This window comes from Myotis myotis, unplaced genomic scaffold (genome assembly GCF_014108235.1).
Source record: "Myotis myotis isolate mMyoMyo1 unplaced genomic scaffold, mMyoMyo1.p scaffold_m19_p_3, whole genome shotgun sequence".
Taxonomy (NCBI): Eukaryota; Metazoa; Chordata; class Mammalia; order Chiroptera; family Vespertilionidae; genus Myotis; species Myotis myotis.
In genome coordinates, this window is record NW_023416335.1 from 208,853,523 (window position 1) to 208,874,302 (window position 20,780).

At 40.8% G+C, this 20,780-nt stretch overlaps 1 protein-coding gene across 9 annotated transcripts in view; it reads right to left on the reverse strand.

Annotated features, from left to right (window-relative positions):
- MRTFA (myocardin related transcription factor A) overlaps nt 1–20,780 on the reverse strand; it is a 195,634-nt gene that overhangs the window by 38,973 nt on the left and 135,881 nt on the right. For 8 of the 9 annotated variants that reach the window (XM_036297939.1, XM_036297946.1, XM_036297938.1 and 5 more), the window contains one exon: nt 5,316–5,381. In XM_036297939.1, the coding sequence (XP_036153832.1) occupies nt 5,316–5,381 (66 nt within the window). Of the gene's footprint in view, nt 1–5,315; nt 5,382–7,369; nt 7,417–20,780 lie in introns of those variants that run through there. The other variant, XM_036297947.1, reaches the window with a different exon arrangement.

Below are 20,780 nucleotides of genomic sequence, written 5' to 3' on the forward strand. Positions count from 1 at the left end.
ACTCTGAAACAAACTGAGGTTGTTTTATCTTCTTAAGGATTATAAAAGCAGAAATTAGTTTTTAAAATTTTTAAACTGATTTTAGAGAAGGAGGAGAGGGAAGGAGGGGGGGGGAGAGAGAGGAAGGGGGGGAAGGAGGGAGGGGAGGGGAGCATCGATGTGAGAGACATACATCAATTGGTTGCCTCCCCTACGCACCCCAATCAGGGATCAAACCAGCAAGCTAGGTTTGTGCCTGACCCAGAATCAAACCTACAAACTTCCAGTGCATGGGACGACACTCCAACTATCTGAGCCACACTGGCCAAGGCAGAAATTAGTTTTAAAAGATATTTACCAAAATGCATTTGATCCATATGTACTCAGGAAGGAAAATCTTGAAACTTAGTTTGTATATTTGGTGAAGAATAAGTAATAATTCCCCCAAGTTACAAATAATAAAAACATTATTAAGAAGAATTTTAGATTCAGAGAAAAAGGGATCAATCATAGTAATCAAACTTGATACTTCCAGCCATTAAATAACCTCTTTCAGGGATTAGAATAAACTTTTTCTTGGTGTAGAGAATACCATAGTTAGATGAACAGGAGACGTTCAGCTAACCCTGAGGTCCAGTAAAATCACAGCTTAAATTGGCTATAAGTGCAACTGGGCCACACTGTCTCTGTGTAGACCACTTAGCTCACAATGATAGCTGAAGTGTGACAAAGAGATCAAACTGTAGAACTGAAGGGTTAGGGAGTGAAGATGTGGCAAAAGTTTATTAAAAAAGAGCTGCAAGAACTCATGACATGAAACCACTCTTTCCAGCTTCAATGTGAGGTGCATTGGGCTGACTTATAGACCTATGAGCCAGTCACAACAAGCTGGCCAATTTGTTCACTTTTCACTTAGCAACTTGTTTGAGCACCTTTCAGGGCAAGGTAGTTTGTGAGGCCTGTGGATTGACAATAACTGGCTGTCCCTTCTGAGTTGTGTTGCCCTCAGACTCTTTGGATTCTCCCAACCATTCAGAGGTAAATGTTACTCATGACACTGGCTGGGTGCACAGAAACACCATGTAAAATAAAAAATAAAAACAAAAACAAGCTCACTCAAGAAATAAAGCAAGTTCCTTAGAGAATCTGTAAGACAAAAATAATAATTTCTTCGTGTGCTTGACAAGGTACCAAGATTTTTCTACATGCACTTCATAAAATAATAAACTGAGGGTTAACTATAGCATCAGGAACATGTTACTTCGTGCTCTTCTCAAAGATTCACAACAGAATAACAAAAGGTAGAGGAGGAAGAGACAAACAAGTGTCTTCTCTCATATCCAGAAGGATTACAGGAGACTTTTTTCTCAGTTGCTGGGTCAGAACTTCCATGTTTTCCTTTAAAAGGTTATTCCTTTGCAGCAGCTTTCATTGCCAGGACATTTTTCTTAATTTTCACCTTAACCTTATGATCTTGTGCACCTTTAAATGTCAAAGAGAAAGGCTGTGGGGGATGCTTTGTTTGAGAACAGAGTGTACCACACAAGACCCATCTCTTCTGAGTCTTCACTCTGAATACAGAAGCATTCCTGATTTTAATCTTTGGATTTAAACACCAGCTTCCTGTCTGTGCCATTTCTCCTCTCCCTCAAGATATGCAGAGCTTCAGACATCATTAAAGAAAGCTTAGGGCCTGGAATATGTAATCCTTTGCTATCTGGCACTCTGTATTTGGTAGGGTTTAAGTGGTGTTAAATGAAACATATGTTTACATGATGAGAATGAAGGATTCTGGGAAATGATCCTGTTTGAAAATACATCAGAAATCAACTTCTCTATCCCATAGTTTGGATGCCATGAACAGAGCTTATCAAGCAGCAGAGAGAAGTGTGTCGGAATTGAGAGATTCTTTAATCCCCTAAACATTATGGAAAGGCCATATCCCAACTTTGAATGATATGCAGAAGCATGGCCAATCCTGAAGGCAAGAGAGCCACTGGAGACATTGTATCCTACAGACATGACGGAATTGAGAGCCAGTCCTACATGGGAACTGTGCACAAGTATTCTGGGAGATGAGGTGGGTGGGTTTTTCTTCCCAGAACTAGAAAAAAAATTGGGATGAAAGAATTTGATAAAAGATATGAACACATAAGTGATTAGGCAGAATATAGCCATGACTACACTGCTCCTTCCCCCAGCTTCCTAATTTGTAAAACCAAGTAAATATAAAGGCACTTTCCAGAAACTCCTCAGGCCAGCAAGATAGGAATGGACATGGGTACTTAAAACCAAATGTTACTTTTTTCAGGGTTCCAAATCTCCAATAATCAACAACAACTTTCTGGTCATTTACAGTTTGCCCCCAGAACTGTTCATATTTTCTTTGAAAGACTAGAGACATTGGTGGAAGATGGCACATGATGGTGTCTGGGAGGTGGAGGATGTTGGAGATTACAATAGGAATTAAGGTAGCGGGTGCAAGGTTGTGGTGAGGAAGCAGGGTTACTCACACTGGGGGAGGGAGGCTAGCAAAAAGTGAGCCTCCTCTTTGGGAACTCAGGACCCATCTTGTATCACCAGGTATGTAGGGTATTTCATACTGGAAGCTATTCCCAGGCCTCAACATTCTCTCTCAATCTAAGTGTTGGCTACCTATTTCCTTCACTAGAAAAGCTGAAAACCAAGACTGTGCCCATAGCTGACGGTAGCTCTTGCTATGAGGGAAGATGCAGTATTCTCACAGAAGCAGGTCATTTCTATTCCTATAGGAAGGACAACTATTCTCACTTCACAGATACAGAGAATAACCCAAAGTATACAATTAGATATTCACAACATTTTCAAACCTAGCCTCCTGACAGAATAGGAGTGTTATTTCAAATTCCATGTCTCCATGTCCAGAAATCCAACAAGTCTGCAACAGAGTGGTATCTGTTCTCTCTCTCTCTCTCTCTCTCTCTCTCTCTCTCTCTCTCTCTCTCTCTCACACACACACACACACACACAAACACAACACACCATACTTTACAACTGTGTGTCTTCACCCATTCATTCATTTGGTGCCAGGCATTGGGTACAGAAATATAAATAAGATACTTTCTCAAGGAGCTCACAGTCTAGTTGGAGAGACAAACACATAAGCAGATAACTGCAATAATTGAAGCATGATTAGTCCTACGCAAAGAGATTGCATTCAATAAATCCTATTAAACAATGATCTCCAGTAGCCCCTGGTATCAAATGAAAGACAGGAAGAAGACTGCAGGGCACCTCTGTATGGGTTTTAGATTGTGAACATATTATAGATTCTGAGAAGTAGCAGTATGCTCTCAGAACTAGTACTGTAATTACAGTACCATGACATATTCTTTAATCTCTATAGTGCGGTTGCCAACCTCTCAGACCTCACGGACCACCAGTGGTCTGCGGACCACTGGTTGGCGACTGCTGCTCTATAGCATCTAGGACTACCCTGGGCACAAAATAGCTGCTAAACACCTGATGTTCTTGGTGAATGGAACAAGTACATGAGACTCTTGGTAACTTGTTCCTCTACAAAGGTTTGTAGATTGGCAGATCTGGAATGTTCTGTAAAGTACAACACTGCCCTACCTCATCACATTACTGATCCACTGCATAAGCCATCTGCTCTATCTGGCACTTCAAGGGTTGGGGTAGGAATCCTTCACTGGAGGGCCAGAAAAGAAGACATTATAATGTGGGAAAATGGCTTGGTAGTTCATTGTAATAAACAAAAAGATGAATTTGACACTTAAGTCCCCTGGCTCATGCTTAGGATAGAAATACAGCTCAGATTCCTTATACTTGTCACACAATTTTAGCTTTCAGAAATGGACCTGCCATTACAATAACATAAATAAAATCCCACCCTCACTTGCTTAAAAGCCTTCAATGGCTTCCCATTGTACTTAAAATAAAATCCACCTCCTCTGTGTGGTTGGTAAGGCTCTCATTCAGGTCTTGTTCACCCTACCAATCTTAACTGGCCCTGCTCTCCTCTTACTTACCAGACCCAGCCACAATAGCTTCCTTGAGGTTTTCAATATGCCAGGCCCTTTCCTGTACTAGGCCCTTACACTTACGTTTCCTTCTCCCGGGGCCCTCTTCCTACTCTTGAATGGCTAACTCCATCTCATCCTTCAGATCTCAGCTCAAATATTTCCTATTCAGAGAGGTCTTTCTTGACCATTTTATCCAAAACGACCCCATCTCATTCCTTTTACTTATTAACATACCAACCAGTTAATTTACTTAATAGCACTTCCCATACTCTGAAATTATCTTGTTTATTTATTTGTCTCCTTGTTAATTAGCAGTATTCTTCTAAATAAAAAACTCCTGAGACCGGGAGCTAGATTTATCTTGCTGTATCAGCAGGCATACACTAGGTACTCAAATATTTTGAGTGAATTAATGAATGAGAATTAGGAAAATACAGTGGCAGTAGGTGAGCAGGCATTGAGTTAATGTGAAAAACATCAGTTTTCCTACTGTGAAGCTAGGAATTGTTGTCCGACATTTTTTTTTAACTTTATTAGGATATATTCAAGTAGCAATAATATACAAAGAAAAGCGAAAGAAGGAGAGTCTACGCCCACTGTTGATGACTTAAAAAAGAAATGTCAAAAAGAGCAAAATCTAAAAAAAAAAAAAGAGCAAAATCTTGCTGATTCCAGCTTCCACCCAATTTGTAATGAATATTATTACTGTTAGAAGCAAATTTTATTATTCTTCTAACAGATTCCAAGGTTGGTTTCATTTCTCCCTGAGTAATGCAGTTCTGCACCCAGCTCTGCAACAACCCATCTAAGTCTCATTCAAGCACATTCACACCCATGCCAGACTAGGGTACCTGAAGATCTCACTCGAAAACAAACAAACAAAAAACTGTTGTTGTTTCAAAACACCAGGCAGAAAAGAGTTTTCTCTTTCCAAAAAAAAACCTGAACACAAGGCAAATCATATGCACGAAGTAGGTTCTTCCTCATAGTACTACAGCTCAAGATCCGCTCCTCCAATAAAGGGAAGTGTAACAGGGCGTGTAAGTGTAACCCTTTTAAAGGTGCAATTCAAAAGCTAATGCTGACACCATCAAACCTACTGCTGTTTGTTCAATGAACTCAATCAATTAGGGCAGTTATCTTGGCTCTTAGAGATGAAGAGTCCTGAACTTGGAAAAACACAAGCAAGAAGAGTGAAAGATGAAACTTGTTGCCCTTGTTTCCTGTTGGATGCCTTCTGTGGCATACTGGGTACACACAATTATATCCTAAAAGCAACTCAATCAAATGCTGAGAGAGAGTGGTACTTACGAGGCATGATCCCTTGGCTCACCAGCTCTTCCCGTGTCCGCCGCTGCTGGAGCTTCAACTGCAGCACTGCATGGCAGCAAAGAGAGAGAAGAGATGAAGGCTCAGTAAGGAATTCCACCACAAAAGACACATTTTCAAATGCAAAGAAAGTCTCAAAACGGAAGGGTGTAGTGTAAAAGAAGGATCCTCTTGAATTGTGACTGTAATTGCAGAAGTGGCCTGATACAGCAGGGTTTCCGTATTCTGCTGTGGGCGGCGAGAGGAAGTTGCAAAGGGTCTTGCAGGGCGATAACAATCCACAAAATACCAAACTCTTGCTCTTGCTCAAAACCTTCTACAACACTGTCCTCTCAAGGTTGAAAAAACACACAAATGCTTAACTCAAAGAAAATATGAGGACCACTACCCAGCAGAAAAAGCTTCCCAGATATTCTACACTTTCTTCCCGGTAGCAAATGTTTACCACCATAAATATAGTGAATGATACAGTTATTCACACAGATCAGGAAGTATTGGTAATATCTTTTCATCGCACCTAAAAATCATACCTATTTTCACCAGAAAATATTTTGCCATTAATATAACTCTTTTCTTCCTATTCACTCTAAGAGCCTTTTCTGTTGAGGTGAAACACCAACCAACTAGATGATTCAAAGCACAGCAGGCTACGGGAGGGTGACAGGTGTTTCTCCTATTTCCACTCTGGCAACACCACTTAATTGGACAACCTATTGAGATTTTTTTTTAACTTAAAACTCAGTAATCTATATTTCAAATGCCAATGAAACCTAAAGGGTATTATCACTGCACACCATGCAGAATGATGATGCATGCCATGGCCTGTATTCAGAGGCTAGGTGAGAAAATGTTCAAAAATTTCACAGAAAGGTCCCATGGGCCAAGGACAGTGCCCTTACATGATAATTCTTTAGTTATAAGGTCCCTGCAAGTCACATCTGAGAGGGACTTGTCTCTATTAGGAACCATATTACCCTAATATCTGTCTTTTCCATCCATAGAGCCATTTTTTTTTTAAAGAAAGGTTTTTTATTTATTTATTTTTATTTTATTTTATTGATTTTTTACAGACAGGAAGGGAGAGAGATAGTTAGAAACATTGATCAGCTGCCTCCTGCACATCTCCCACTGGGGATGTGCCTGCAACCCAGGTACATGCCCTTGACCGGAATCGAACCGGGACCTTTCAGTCCGCAGGCCAACACTCTATCCACTGAGCCAACCGGTTTCGGCCATAGAGCCATTTTTAAGGCCTCCAAGATTCATAACTAGGCTTCCGACTAGATCTCAAATCTAGCAGCCCCAAGTAGATCTTGTCTTTCTCCCAAAGCCCTAATCTACTTCCCATTCTTTTTCTCTTTACTGGTATCACTATCCTTCCCGGTACTAATATTAAAATTTCTGAGCCACTTCATCTCCTCCCTGCCCACCACTGTCCTATTTTATAAAGTTTACTGCACTATGCTTTCCCATGTTGCAGAATTAGCTCACTGGCTTGTGTCCTTCCTTGTTCTGTGTGTCTTCCATTCTAAGTCACCCGAATAAAGGTTGTCCAATTTACTCTTCTTCAAGTACCATGCACTTTTCCAATGCTTTATTCACTTCACCTGAAAATGTCTACCTTCTTCACCTGACCTTCCCAACTCATTCCCCAGCATTCAGAGTTAGCCTAGGCCTTCTGTGAGCTACTTTTTTTATCTGATATAAAAAGTATAGTAATATTTTTCCCTGTGTAATACTTACCCTCTGAATATATTTTCTCTCCTGCCAGTTTACACACTCTTGGGAGGGCAGGAAATATATCTTATTAATGTATGCCTCCCCCATAGCACTTGATACACCGTAGGCATTTAATAATTGTTTCTTGAATTGAACTGAATCTCAAAACGATGATACATACAGTCTAAGAAATCTAATCAGGAGGTTATAACTATAATTATATATTTTATTTTACAAATTAACACTGTTAAAAGCAAAGCTTTGCAGAATAAAATAGGTACAAACAGCAACAGCCACTCCAGTAGCTAAATACTTACAGGCTATGTGCTCTGTGCCACTGTTCAATGTACTTTCATGTTTTAACTCGTTTACTCTTCAAAACCCCCTATGGCAGGAAGGGTATTATTAATCCTATTTTACAGATAAGGAAAATGTGGCCCAGAAAAATTAAGTAATTAACCTAAGGTTATCACACTAATCTGATATAATAAAGATGTAATATGCAAATGGTCGTTACACTATGAAGTGTAACGACTGACAATGTAACAACCAGATCATGGATCAGCAGGAGGGTGGGGCAACAAGCTACAAGTGGGCGGTGGAGAGCTACAGGAGAGGGCAGGGCAGCAAGCTATGGGGGTGGGGGGGGTCTGGGGGAGCGGGCGGAGAGCTACTGGAAGGTGGCAGCGAGCTACTGGCGTACGGATTTGTGTGCAGGGCTACTAGTAAGAAGTATAACAGGATTTGAACCCAAGCATTCTGATTCCAGACCCTGGGCTCCTTACTCTCTGCTTCTCCAGGGTCTTCTGGAACCCCTGAGCTGCTGAGATAACAGGCATGGAATTGATCACCTGGGTTCATTCTCTGGCGAGAAAGACAAAGGGTCTGAGGAAAATAGAGATACTTCAGGCCAGGGTCAAAGGAGTTTGGGTGATCAACTTTAATAAAACAAATTTAAATGAATCTAGGAACTTGATTTCAGAATAAATTATAATCATAGATCAGTAACAATAGTTATAATAAAATACAAATAATAATAGAGTTAGTGTTGCTGAGTCGGCCCTGTTAAGTAACTGGTAGGCTTTAAACTTATTAAAAAAAAAGGGGGGCCCTGTGACTCTAAAAGTGTGGGCACTTAATACTAACTAACCCATATGTCTCCTGATGGAAGAAAGAGAAGTGCCAGGCAAGATAAAGAGGGGAAAAAGGGCAAATATTTGTCATTTTCTATAGTGTTTCTAAGGCCACTGTAAGAGGAGCTATTAGAAAAGTATAAAATACAAGAAATTAATTTGATTTCAGAGAATATGAAAATCTAATGTAATTCAGTAAGTCTGAACACCTCAAAGAAATGCGAACTATGGCTGTTGGCCAAGAATAATTTTGAAATATCAATCAGTAACCCTTCTTAAAAAACCCCCAAACATATACAGATAAGGCCACAAGAATATTTTAAGCAAGCTTCTGGATTAAAAAACTTCTTGCTTCATGAAAGCAAAACTTTGAGTCTATGATTCAAGTTTTTTATGGAGAGCAAAGTAAAAATCTTTTTAATTAAGCTTTATATTTTAAGAACTCTAATGCAAAGAGGAAAGTTTACTGAATAAACCTTTTCCATCTCTAAAACTAAATGAAATTAAAGTTTAGTTATTTGAAAATTCCATCTTGTCTCTCAGTGGTTAACTCCAAATTCCATGCTTATCTGAAATCTGACCAAGTTCCCCGTTCAAATAACAGAAGCTGCCCTGCATCAGTATTATCTTGGGTATCACAACTTGATTGTAGGTATGTTCTGTTTTTTGTTTTTTTAAAAATATATTTTATTGATTTTTAACAGAGAGGAAGGGAGAGGAATAGAGAGTTAGAAACATCCATCAGCTGCCTCCTGCACACCCTCCTACTGGGGATGTGCCCGCAACCAAGGTACATGCCCTTGACTGGAATCGAACCTGGGACCTTTCAGTCTGCAGGCCGATGCTCTATGCACTGAGCCAAACCAGTCAGGGCGTATGTTCTGTTTTATACATTGCATAACCCTCTCCTACTAACTCTAACAATCTTTATACAGAGAGTGAAAAGACCTAAGCAATAAACTCAGTATTATGGTAGTCAACCTATACTTTATTTTATAATTTATCTGATTGCCTCTGTGTGTGTGTTGTGTATATATGCAATGATCCTTCTTCTAAGATTTCAACTACAAAGAAATGAATATTTATATGAATATCCTTTTTCTTTAATCTATCTTACTTTCTCTTAATTCTAAACACTAAATAAAATGCTTTTATGTTTCCAGATCTTAAGGATTATTCTTTTTAGAAGAAATCATTTAGTAACTCACTTTCAGTAAATAACATTTGAAGGCATATGCTCTGTATTTGCTGAAGGTACCCTAATCAGGAGTATATTTCAGAGGCCATACATTTAATGCACATCCACCCTCACCAAGAATTACCTAACACTAGTTCAAATTAATATTCTCACAGACAGTGCTAGACCAAGGAGATTCAAAAAAGTAAGAATTCAATGAACTCTCTCTATTTAACATACATCAAAATTTAGTTTTCTTCTCCACTCCCCAAGTGAATAAAAACTAAACAAAAATACCTATTTGTGTACAAGTCTTTCTATGTTCACTGTTATTGAATTCCACAAATTTAATATATCATCTGTTTCTAAGTGGTTCTGTGAGAGCAGCCTATATATAGATGAACAGATGTCTTTAAAGCTAGTGGATGGTAAATATACTGAGTTGTCTGCCAGAAAAGGATTGGAATGAAAAGAAACGAAACTGGACCATAAAGTGGAAATAATAAAGTTTTCCACCTGTTTCAAACAAAAGCGATCAATTGCTATTTGAATAACTGGCTACTTGAGAAATCAAAGCAAAGGAATGAACATCACATATTTCTGCCCTGTAAGAACATGGAAGTACGTTGATGGTATTCAAGGGGTAATGCCATCAAAACAATTGGGTCAATCAGAACTGGAAAGAAAAAGCAAAAATAAGTGCAGTGTTCTCAAGCCCAGCTCTGTGGCTTCCACTGGGAAGATGGGAGAAGGAACAGTGTGAATTTTAGCCTTAAATCTTATGATGTTAGAATGTTCATCTTTGCAGCAGTGAATTATACCTACTTTACTGGTATATTTTACACCTCAGTTTATCCTACATGCCTGAAAAATCATTTAGTGACACCCAAATTGTAAAACCACATCACCTATTACTCAGATCCCAAGGCTATTATTCTCTGAACACTCAACTAGTTTCATTCTTAGAATGTATGATTAAAAGTAGGTGAAGGGTGCCTCCAGAAGAGGGTACTAGTCTTCCTCATGTTCTACTGCCTGAGTTACTTTATAGCATCACCACCAAAATAGGAACTGGGAATTGGGATGGAGAGAGTTCTCCATTCATTCATCTAACACATATTTACTAGACAACTACTGGTATACCTCGTTTTATTGCACTTGGTTTTATTGTACTTCACAAATGTGTGTGTTTTTTCTCAATCCCTCCCCCTCACCACCCCCACAACCTCCCCTCCATGACAGCTGTCAGCCTGTTTTTTATACACATATGAGTGAAATCATACGGTACTGGTTGTGTTTCTTTTTTTACAAATTGAAGGCAAGACCCTCCACCAGCAAAATAGATTATGACTCACTTTATTGTGATATTTGCTTTATTGCAGTGGTCTGGAAGCGAACCCATAATATTTCTGAGGTATGTCCATGCTATGTGTCAAGCCCTATGCTGGTGCTAGATACACCTGTAGTCTCTGCTCACACAAAGCTTTCAGTTCAATTAGGGTAAAAGACATCAAATCACATATAAATAAGTACAAATTATGATCAATCTTTTATAAGAAAAGAATAAAGGATATTAGAGAGGTCGGACCCTCCTTTAATATTCTGTGATAATTAACTTTTCACATTTCCTCTTTACTACCATACAGTCAATTGTTTAAGATACTAAAACTCCTTGAAAAACAGAGAGCTCAATAAACTAAATGAAAATAAGTAAGAGAAGGCACACAGTTTCATTTATTCTTTACACATATTTGCTTAGTTGCTCTAGGGTTCACATACTAGTTGGTCAGCACATCTATTCACTTCATATTCATCATGCCTTATTCAGATCTCCCTTAGTTCCTTGTCAAAACTTTCCTTAGGCATTCATTCACGAAATACAAGGGTCTACTATACACACCAGACACTGCTTGCTGCTGGGGATATAGTAGTGACCAGACCAATTTAATAGCTGCTTTCAGTGGAATTCATACTTTTGTGGAAGAAACAGCCATCAAATAAGTACTTAAAAGAGTGAAAAGTATTTTCAAAGAAAACATACTCAGACACTACATCCTAACTAAGCAGTTTGTTTCCATGATTCAATTCATACATTCAAGCATCTTTTGTACTCTCAAAACCTAATGGGGGAAACGAGACTCAAATGAGTAATTTACAATGCTATAAGAAAAATACTGTTATCTGTAATATAGAGTTTTACTTAAAAAGTCATTGGAAAATTCCATTTTAGTTAACACACATGCAGTACTACTAAAGGTCCCTGCCAAATTCTAATCATCTGGTCTTATGTGTGATACACATATGTACATAAATAATAAAATGATGTTGATTTCTTAAAGGCAATAAAAATTCAAATAGTTATCTATTTTTTAGGTGCAAAGGTGATACTAACCAACACTGGAAGTCACAAAGAAAGAGAAACAAGATCCTTTCTATGTGGAGTAAGACTAGTGAACATATTAAACAGGGCCTGAAAAAATATTCTATCCTTAGGGTCAGTTTTATTCAGGTTTCAAGTAATTCCCTGATATCATTCCTAAGAAGTAACATAACACTACTCTGGGCCCCTACTTACTATAAACTCCCACATGTCTTTCCTGATACAGCCTAGAAAGATGCTCCCTAGTTCTCAGTCCTTAACCTGTACTAAAGCATCTCTGGATTTTTTTTTTCTTCTATTTCTTATATATAATTTCCTCAAACTTTCTAAACTAAGTTTCTCTGATCCTTTTCATGATTAATTTTCTTCCTTCGACTTGGGAAGCAAGCCTGAATGGGTTAGCACAGTGTACACTACACCAAAAATGTATTTCTGGCTTGTGCTTTTAACATAAACAACAGCATTTTAAAGGCCCTACGTATTCTATAATTAGCCCTACCCTTAAGCAGAAGGATTTACTGTCAACCTAACTGTGATTTCTTGGGAAAGGGGCAAGCATTGTATATTGAAATGATTATATGAATACTTTATAAGTTCCAAGCAAATGCAATATACTTACAGAATCGACCTTTAAGTGGAGACCAAAAAACATCAGAGAAAGAACTGGAAGACAAGAGAAAGGGGGAGGGGAGGGACGAAATGGAAAAGAAGGGAAAGGAGAACTGTTTCCTTTAGGAAGGCAGTTCTGGAACATGCAGTCAGTGAAGACACACTATCTGCTCCCAGACTCTAGGCAAGCTGGTATGTATAAAGCAAGACTTGGAGAAAGGAGAAGAATTGCTACCCATCCTATATAATAAAGAGCTAATATGCTAATTAGACCAAAAAGCTGAATGACCTTCCAGACGAAGTCAGAACTGCAAGGGCTGGTCGAGGCTGTGAGGGGCTGCGAGGGCTGGCCAGGGCTGCGAGGGCTGGCCGGGGCTGCGAGGGCTGGCTGAGGCAACCGAGGCTGTGAAGGCCGAGCCCTTTGCACGAATTTCGTGCATTGAACCTCTAGTTCATTAATAAAATTAAATATACAATGAATATTGAAAAGTATGCTCCTGAAATTCTAAGTTGTCAATATGGAAATAGTGGTTAAAGGATCCAGAAAGGTCCATTCGTTTGTTACCAGAGAAAGAGGGACCTGCTGAAATTCAGATCTATATTTAAAACAAACAAATAAAAAGTGGAACTGAGAGAAAGAAAGTGAATTCTCTCTGGGATCCTACTGATCCAGCATCTAAAAATCATATGGCTAAATGCAATGTGGTATCCTGGATTGGGTCTTGGAACAAAAAAAGGACATCATTGGGAAAACAGATAAAATCCAAATAAAGTTTGGACTTTGCTTAATAGTGTACCAATGTTAATATCTTAGTTTGGACAAATGTACCATGGTTATATAAGATGCTAACATTAGGAGCAACTAGGCAAAGGGTATATGGGAACTCTCTACAACTTTTTGTAAGTCTAAAATTATTCCAAAGGAAAAACTTTACTTAAAAATCCCATAGATTTGATTCTCCTTTCAGAAAGATTTATGAATCAATTACTAAAACATATCAAAGGTCAGGTTTATTCAAATTGTAATGTTACCCTGTCTTGTACAGAAAGATAATACTGATTTCTATAAATGATTAAGAATAAGTAATAATGCACCTTTTAATAAATGCAATTTATAAAATGATTTGTGGCATAAATATATACAATCTATACCAGGGGTGGGCAAACTTTTTGACTCGAGGGCCACAATGGGTTCTTAAACTGGACCAGGGGGCCGGAACAAAAGCATGGATGGAGTGTTTGTGTGAACTAATATAAATTCAAAGTAAACATCATTACATAAAAGGGTACGGTCTTTTTTTTTTTTTAGTTTTATTCATTTCAAACGGGCCGGATCCGGCCCATGGGCCGTAGTTTGCCCACGGCTGATCTATACTAATAAAAGGGTAATATGCTAATTAGACTGGGAGACCTCTGGGAGACCTTCCAGACATCCTTCTGGAAAAAGCCATGGTAATGGGGCCGAGGCAGAGGCAGTTAGGGGAGATCAGGCCAGGAGGGAAGGGCAGTTGGGGGCGATCAGGCCGGCGGGGGGGTAGCAGTTGGGGGAGATCAGGCTGGCGGGGGGGGGGGTGGCAGTTGGGGGCAAGCTGGCCAGCGGGGGTGGGGGGGCAGTTGGAGGCAAGCAGGACGGCGCGGGGGCAATTGGGGGTGAGCAGGTTGGTGGGGGGGCAGTTGGGGGTGAGCAGGCCAGTGGGGGGGGCAGTTGGAGGCAATCAGGCTGGCAAGGGGGGTCAGTTGGGGAAAAGCAGGCTGGTAGGGGGAGCAGCTGGGGTGAGCAGGCCAGCATGCAGAGTGGTTAGGGGTGATCAGGCAGGCAGGCAGGTGAGCGGTTAGGAGCCAGTGGTCCCGGATTGCGAGAGGAATGTCCAACTGCTGGCAGTCGAACATCCCCCAAGGGGTCCCAGATTGGAAAGGGTGCAGGCTGGGCTGAGGGACACCCCCTGTCTCTCCCCTCCCCCCGGAGCATGAATTTCATGCACCAGCTACTAGTCCTATATAATAAAAGCCTAATATGCCAAGTGTCTGTTTGTCCAGTCGGCTGTTCAACCAATCAAAGCATAATATGCTAATGATATGCTAAGGCCGCTCAACCGCTCGCTATGACATGCACTGACCACCAGGGGACAGACAGTCGACTGGTCAACCAGTTGCTATGATGTGCACTGACCACCAGGGGGCAGATGCTCCAACCTGTAGGTTAGTTTGCTGCTGGGGTCCGGTCGAACGGGACTGAGCAAGACGGGCTGGACAGGCCCTAAGGCCCTCCTGCAGTCCCTCCCCAGTGGCCAACCTCCTGTGTCACTTCCCGGCCCCAACCCTGCACCGATGGAGTCCCTCGGCCTGGCCTGCACCCTCTCACAATCCGGGCTGAGGGACCCCACCCCTCCATGAGTGCATGAATTTTGTGCACCGGGCCTCATGTAAACAATAAAGTAACGTTGCAAAGACTTGAAGAGAGGAATTCCTAATTCTGTTTACAATCACAATGTCAATAGCCATCTACAATGAGATTTCAAGTTTAGTTTTATCAATATGCTCAATCATTCATCCCTTTCACGATTTTATAAATTTCTCTTCCATCACTGTATATAGTGTGTAAACATGAGTTAAATTCTCTCTCAAATAATTGGCTTCAGAAATTAGAAATAATACCCCCCAAAATGGTAAATATTTTCAATTTAATCTGAATATCATCAGGAATACAGGCAGAGAGATGAGAAATCTTCCTGGTTTGGTAAACCTGGGCTTATACATCTAACCTGCTAATTTACAAAGAATAAGCTTATGAAAATTGAACATGAGTTACTAAAATATGCGAAATAAAAGCTCTCTATATTGTGTAATAATCTGTAATAATAAAAGTGTAATATGCTAATTAGACCAGACATCCTTCCTTCTGGACAAAGCCGCAGCGGGTGGGGGCCAAGGCAGAGGCAGCAGAGGCCCCTGGCCACCGTGGGTGGGGGCTGGGGCCAAGGCCCTTGCACGAATTTCATGCATTGGGCTTCTAGTTACTTATAAAATGGTAAAAACAACACATGCATCATTTTATTTAATTCTTAAAACAAGGCTTTGTGGAAGACACTATTATTATCCTATTTGTAGATGAGGAAATTGAGCATTAGAGAGATTAAGCAACGTGCCCAAGGTATCTATCTCAATCTACAGCCTGAGCCCTCAACCACTATTATATATGGCACTTCTCCTCTTTCATAAAACACACCAGTTCCCTGTGTTTAAAAATGACACTACACCAATAGTGCTATCTGCATGAAGTGGCTAGAAAAGACCTATATACTTACTAACTAGGGGAAAATCAAGGTGATTTCAGTGAACAGTATCAGACATTTCACAACACTACAATCGAAAAAGAATTCTTATATTTAAACTAGAGGCCTGGTGCACGAAATTCGTGCACAGGGTGGGGGGGGTTTCCCCTCAGTCCAACCTGCACGCTCTCCAATCCGGGAGCCCTCAGGGGATGTCCTACTGACGACTTAGGCCCGCTCCCTGTGGTTCTCTGCTCTCTGTGGGGCCCGCTTGCCTGCTCGCCACCGCGACGTGCAAGCAGGCCCTGCTGTCTACTGACTGGGGGGCCCGCTTGCCTGGTTGCTGCAGTGACCCGCAAGCAGGCCCTACTGTCTGCTGTCTGGGGGGCTCACTTGCCGGCTCACCTGGCGGCGACCCGCAAGCAGGTCCTGCTGTCTGTTGTCTGGGGGGCCGCTTGCTGGCTCGCTGCAGGCGGGACTGAAAGGACTGGAGGACTCCTGGGGGCAGGTCCGGCTGTGCCGCCTGCCTGCCACTCCCCCAGTGGGGCTGAGGGGACTGGGTGCTGCCATCTTGTGGCTATGGGCACCACCATCTTTGTGACAGAGTGACAGTCAATTTGTATATTCCCTCTTTATTAGATAGGAGGATTCCAAAAGGAATAGAAACTCTAACAGGGTAACAATGGTCACAAGTAAAGGTTATTTAGAGGGACTTATCCCAGAGAAAGGAGACAGTCTGGAAGGTTACAAGAGAACTTTACAGACCTACTTGCCACTTGGTTCTCAAAGCAGAAACAACCACACTGAAAAGGCAAAGAGCACCCACTTCCTGGAGTGGTACAACTACCTTTCTGCATTCTGCCAGGGTTCTTCTATGGTACTACAGAAATTCTAGGTTAATTCATTCATTCATTTATTGAACTAATATTTATCATGCACCTATCATATGCTAGGCACTGTGCTAGGTGATGTAGCAATAAAATGGGCAAGAGATGTGGTCCCTGCCCTCACAAGGCACGTTTTAGTGGGAGAAACATAACAAATATATATATTATAATTTTTGGTGGTACATTATGTGAAGAAAAATACAGTGGAATAAGAGAATAGCGAGAGTGACTGAGGATGGTAATTTCAGACAGAGTATACAAGGAAGACCTCTCTGAGTAGATAGATGACTCTTAGGTAGAAACCTAAATAGTATGATAAACCATGACAAGATCTGAAGAAATAGCAAATGCAAAGGCACTGAGGTGAGAAAAGGCTTATATTGAGAAAGAAACTCAAGACATAAAATGAGGAATTTAATATGCTGAATTCCTACATTATGCAGTCACACTGGATTGGGTGTACTACTTCAGTGATTCATTTAAACTCAACAGCTAGTTAAACTATGTATTACCTTGATTTTATGGATGAAGAAACAAAGGTTCAAAGAGATTAAGTAACTGTTTGCACAGCTAATAAGAGGTAGAGTCAGTGTTCAAATACAGATTGGCCTAATACCAAAGTCAATGCTTTTTCTACTATATTACATTTAATGCCAAAATCACAGCAAAAAATATTAATAATCTATATATCTATAATAATAAAAGCATAATATGCTAATTAGACCAGATGTCCTTCATGACGATCTTCCAGATGAAGCCTGGACTGCGAAGGAAGCCTGGGTCCCAGGTGCCAGAAAGAAGCCGGTCCTAGCAGCAGGGTGAAGGAAGGCCTACTTTGCACGAATTTCATACATTGGGCCTCTAGTATATATATAAAAGCCTAAGTGAGCAGCCAACAGGCTAACAGTTCGATCGACTGACCAGTAGCTATGATGCGCACTGACCACCAGGCGGCAGGCGCTCAATGCAGGAGCTGCCCAGCTGTGGTGACTTGGCAGCTGCAGTTCTCGGGTGACACACCCGGAACCACAGAGGAGGGAGCCCGATTCTGGGGTGTATCACCCGAGAACTGCCCTCTCGCAATCCAGGATCCCTTGGGGGATGTCAGAGAGCTAGTTTCGGCCTGATCCCCGCAGGCCAGGCCGAAAGACCCCCCCGCCCCCAGTACATGAATCTGTGCACCAGGCCTCTAGTTATATATAAATATATAAGTAAATAAATCAAACTCTTTCCCACATTCTCAAAAATCTGGGGCTACCATTTCATTTCAGGTAACTGCTCATCTCCACCTTGGGGAAAAGAAGTAATTTCCTTCTCTAACTGCAGCAGACAGATCTCAAACAGCCAGCTGCTTCAATGTCAAGAGTCCCTATTCTGAGGAGGATCAAAAGACAATGCTAAACAACTTCATTGCATGAGATTGAGCATAATGTGTATCTGTGCCAAATGTATGAATGGGGTGAAGATACACTGGGAATGTCATTCCTTTAAACTGGCAGGGACATCTCAGGAATCCCTCCTAAAGTCAAAGGCACCAGGGATAGCACTTTCCCAGCTGCATTCGTTCTGTACGTTTGCCCAGAAAATATGGGAAGCCTCGAATCTCATTTGCTATTCCCTGCTGGTATTACTGGTGATGACTTTATACACAACTTTGTTGAGGGCAGGGGACAGGTTAGCAGATTTAAAACCTGGAAAAGTGTAGTTACTCCACAGGAAGCCAGAAGTGACCAAAAAATTTTCCCTTAAAACTACATTGGAGTACTTACTCTTTCTAGTTTTATAATATGGACTTGAAAAACATATAGCATGGTAGAATAGTCAGTACAGACTCTCCTGATAGGCTTTCTTATCTATCTACCTACCTACCTACCTACCTACCTACCTATCTACCTACCTACCTACCTTCCTACCTACCTACCTATCTACCTTCCTACCTACCTACCTACCTACCTATCTACTTATTTATATTTTCACTCCAGGATATGTTTAATATGTTTATTGATTTTAGAGAGGGAGGGAGGGATGGACAGAGGGAGGAGGGAGAGAGAAACATCGATCAGTTGCCTCTTGCACATGCCTCAACCAGGGATCGAACCCACAATCTACCTACATGCCCTGATCAGGAATCAAACCTGAAACCTTTTGGTGTACAGGATGATGCTCCAGCCAACTGAGCCACCTGGTCAGGGTTAGGCTTTCCTATTTAGTTTCTTGATGTTTTTGAAATGAATTTTAGTGTTTGTATTAATTACAAACATTTCATTTAACTGACATTAAGAAAAATAAAAATATAAATTCTGATTAAAATAATTTTTAAATTAGAAGAAATTTTTCTAGGGAAAGGATTAGGGAGCACAGAGGGTTTTAGAAATTAAAATTTTGGCCAAATGGGTTAAAAATACACACACACAATCTAAAAGTTCTTCAAATGTTCCCCTAACCGGTTTGGCTCAGTGGATAGAGCATCAGCCTGCAGACTCAAGGGTCCCAGGTTCGATTCCAGTCAAGGGCATGTAACTTGGTTGCAGGCACATCCCCAGTAGGGAGTGTGCAGGAGGCAGCTGATTGATGTTTCTCTCTCATTGATGTTTCTAACTCTCTATCCCTCTCCCTTCCTCTCTGTAAAAAATCAATAAAATATATTAAAAAAAAAAGTTCTTCAAATGTTTACGTGTATAGTACTCTATGGGTATGTAAAGAAAAAAAAACAATAATTTCTCACCCTTAAATCCTAGCTGATATAAAATTTTATGTATTTGTCTATAAAATTTTGGTAAAGGCTATAGCAAAGTTTTTCTTCTTTATAGAAGAATGAAATTCATAAAATTAAACTTCACGTAGCATATGAAGTGTGAAAGTCTATTAGCTAAAATTACTGGGTTAAAATTCTCAAGTCCATTATAATACAGCACCCATTTAACTACAGGATTTTCCCACTCCCATCCCCTAGATTAAGTAAAGACATCTTAAAAGTAAATGTATATGTAACTGTAAAGGAGTTCATGTTGTTAGAACTGCAACTTTATATTTCCTGAAGTTTGTGTGGTTGAATTTGCAAGTGGAACATTTCATTACTGCAGGTTTTGCACAAAATTTTACGAAACAAACCTGCATTAAGTTAAAGCAGAACTGAAATCAATGCCTTTTCTGGCCACTTCAGGAATCATTTCCAAATATTTTCCTATCCCAGAATTCTCCTTTTTATTTTGGTGTTTGGCTACTTCAACACACACCATGGGTGGAGGGAACATTCAAGCTCTAAAGCTAAAAAAAAAAAAAAAAAAAGAATGCAAAGTGATCAAACTATTACTCAGTTACCACATACCACATTTTTCTAGCGTAATTTTGAGTGAAACAGACAGTGCCACACCTATCAGCAGAATGCTTATTTTTAAAATGTTCTGATAGTGGCTTGCAGTTTCCCTCTTCCTGCATTTTCAAATTATCCCAGTATTAATTAACATCCCTCCCTAAGAAGCCACAAGTAGTTGTTTCAGAAAAATGCATTAGACTTGTCGGATACCCTGTGTGACACAAGCAAGACCCATCTTTTTGTGGCTTTTCTGCCTCTCCCAGGCATGAAAACAGCCAGAACTAGAGCAACAGCTGGGGATCATTAAACCGACAGAAATAGCTTAGGAGACTCCATTGGTGTGAGAGGGGGGCGGGGGTGGGGAGGAGAGTATCAGATTTTAAAAAATCAAAAGGGCAACAGGAAAGGGGAGGAGAGAAAAGGTGAAGCCTAAGGAGTGTGTCATACCCAATTTTCCTTTTACCCACTGCAAAGGGATTCATTGAAGCAAATGAAGGGACAAGTGACTGCAGTCAACTTGCCTAGCCCCCACCTATTCTTGGATGGAAGGTTTAGTCAAACCTATAAATGTGGGTCAGTGAAGACAGGCTGGGTGGGAGGGGAGCAGAGTTGTGGCATCTCAAAAGCTAACCCTGGGTCATTCCAGTCTGGAGGAATCACTTGGAGGGTGTGAGTCAGATCTGGAGCTATGCTGACAGTAAAAGTCAACTCCAAGATGGGGTAGGGGCAAAGGAATATATGCCAACCCCTAAGTGGACTCAGAGATCAACCCAGACCCAAGGCATTCCCTCCACTGGAGAGGGCCAAACACTAGATGAAATGCAGGCTCTCCGTGTTGTTCGTGCCAGAGAACAGCCATGCCTCCAGTGCCAGCTGTGTAACCTGGCAGGCCTCGGAAGGCCGGTACAGGAATGTGCCATCTTCCTGGCCCACTGCCGGAGTGTGATCAGCACA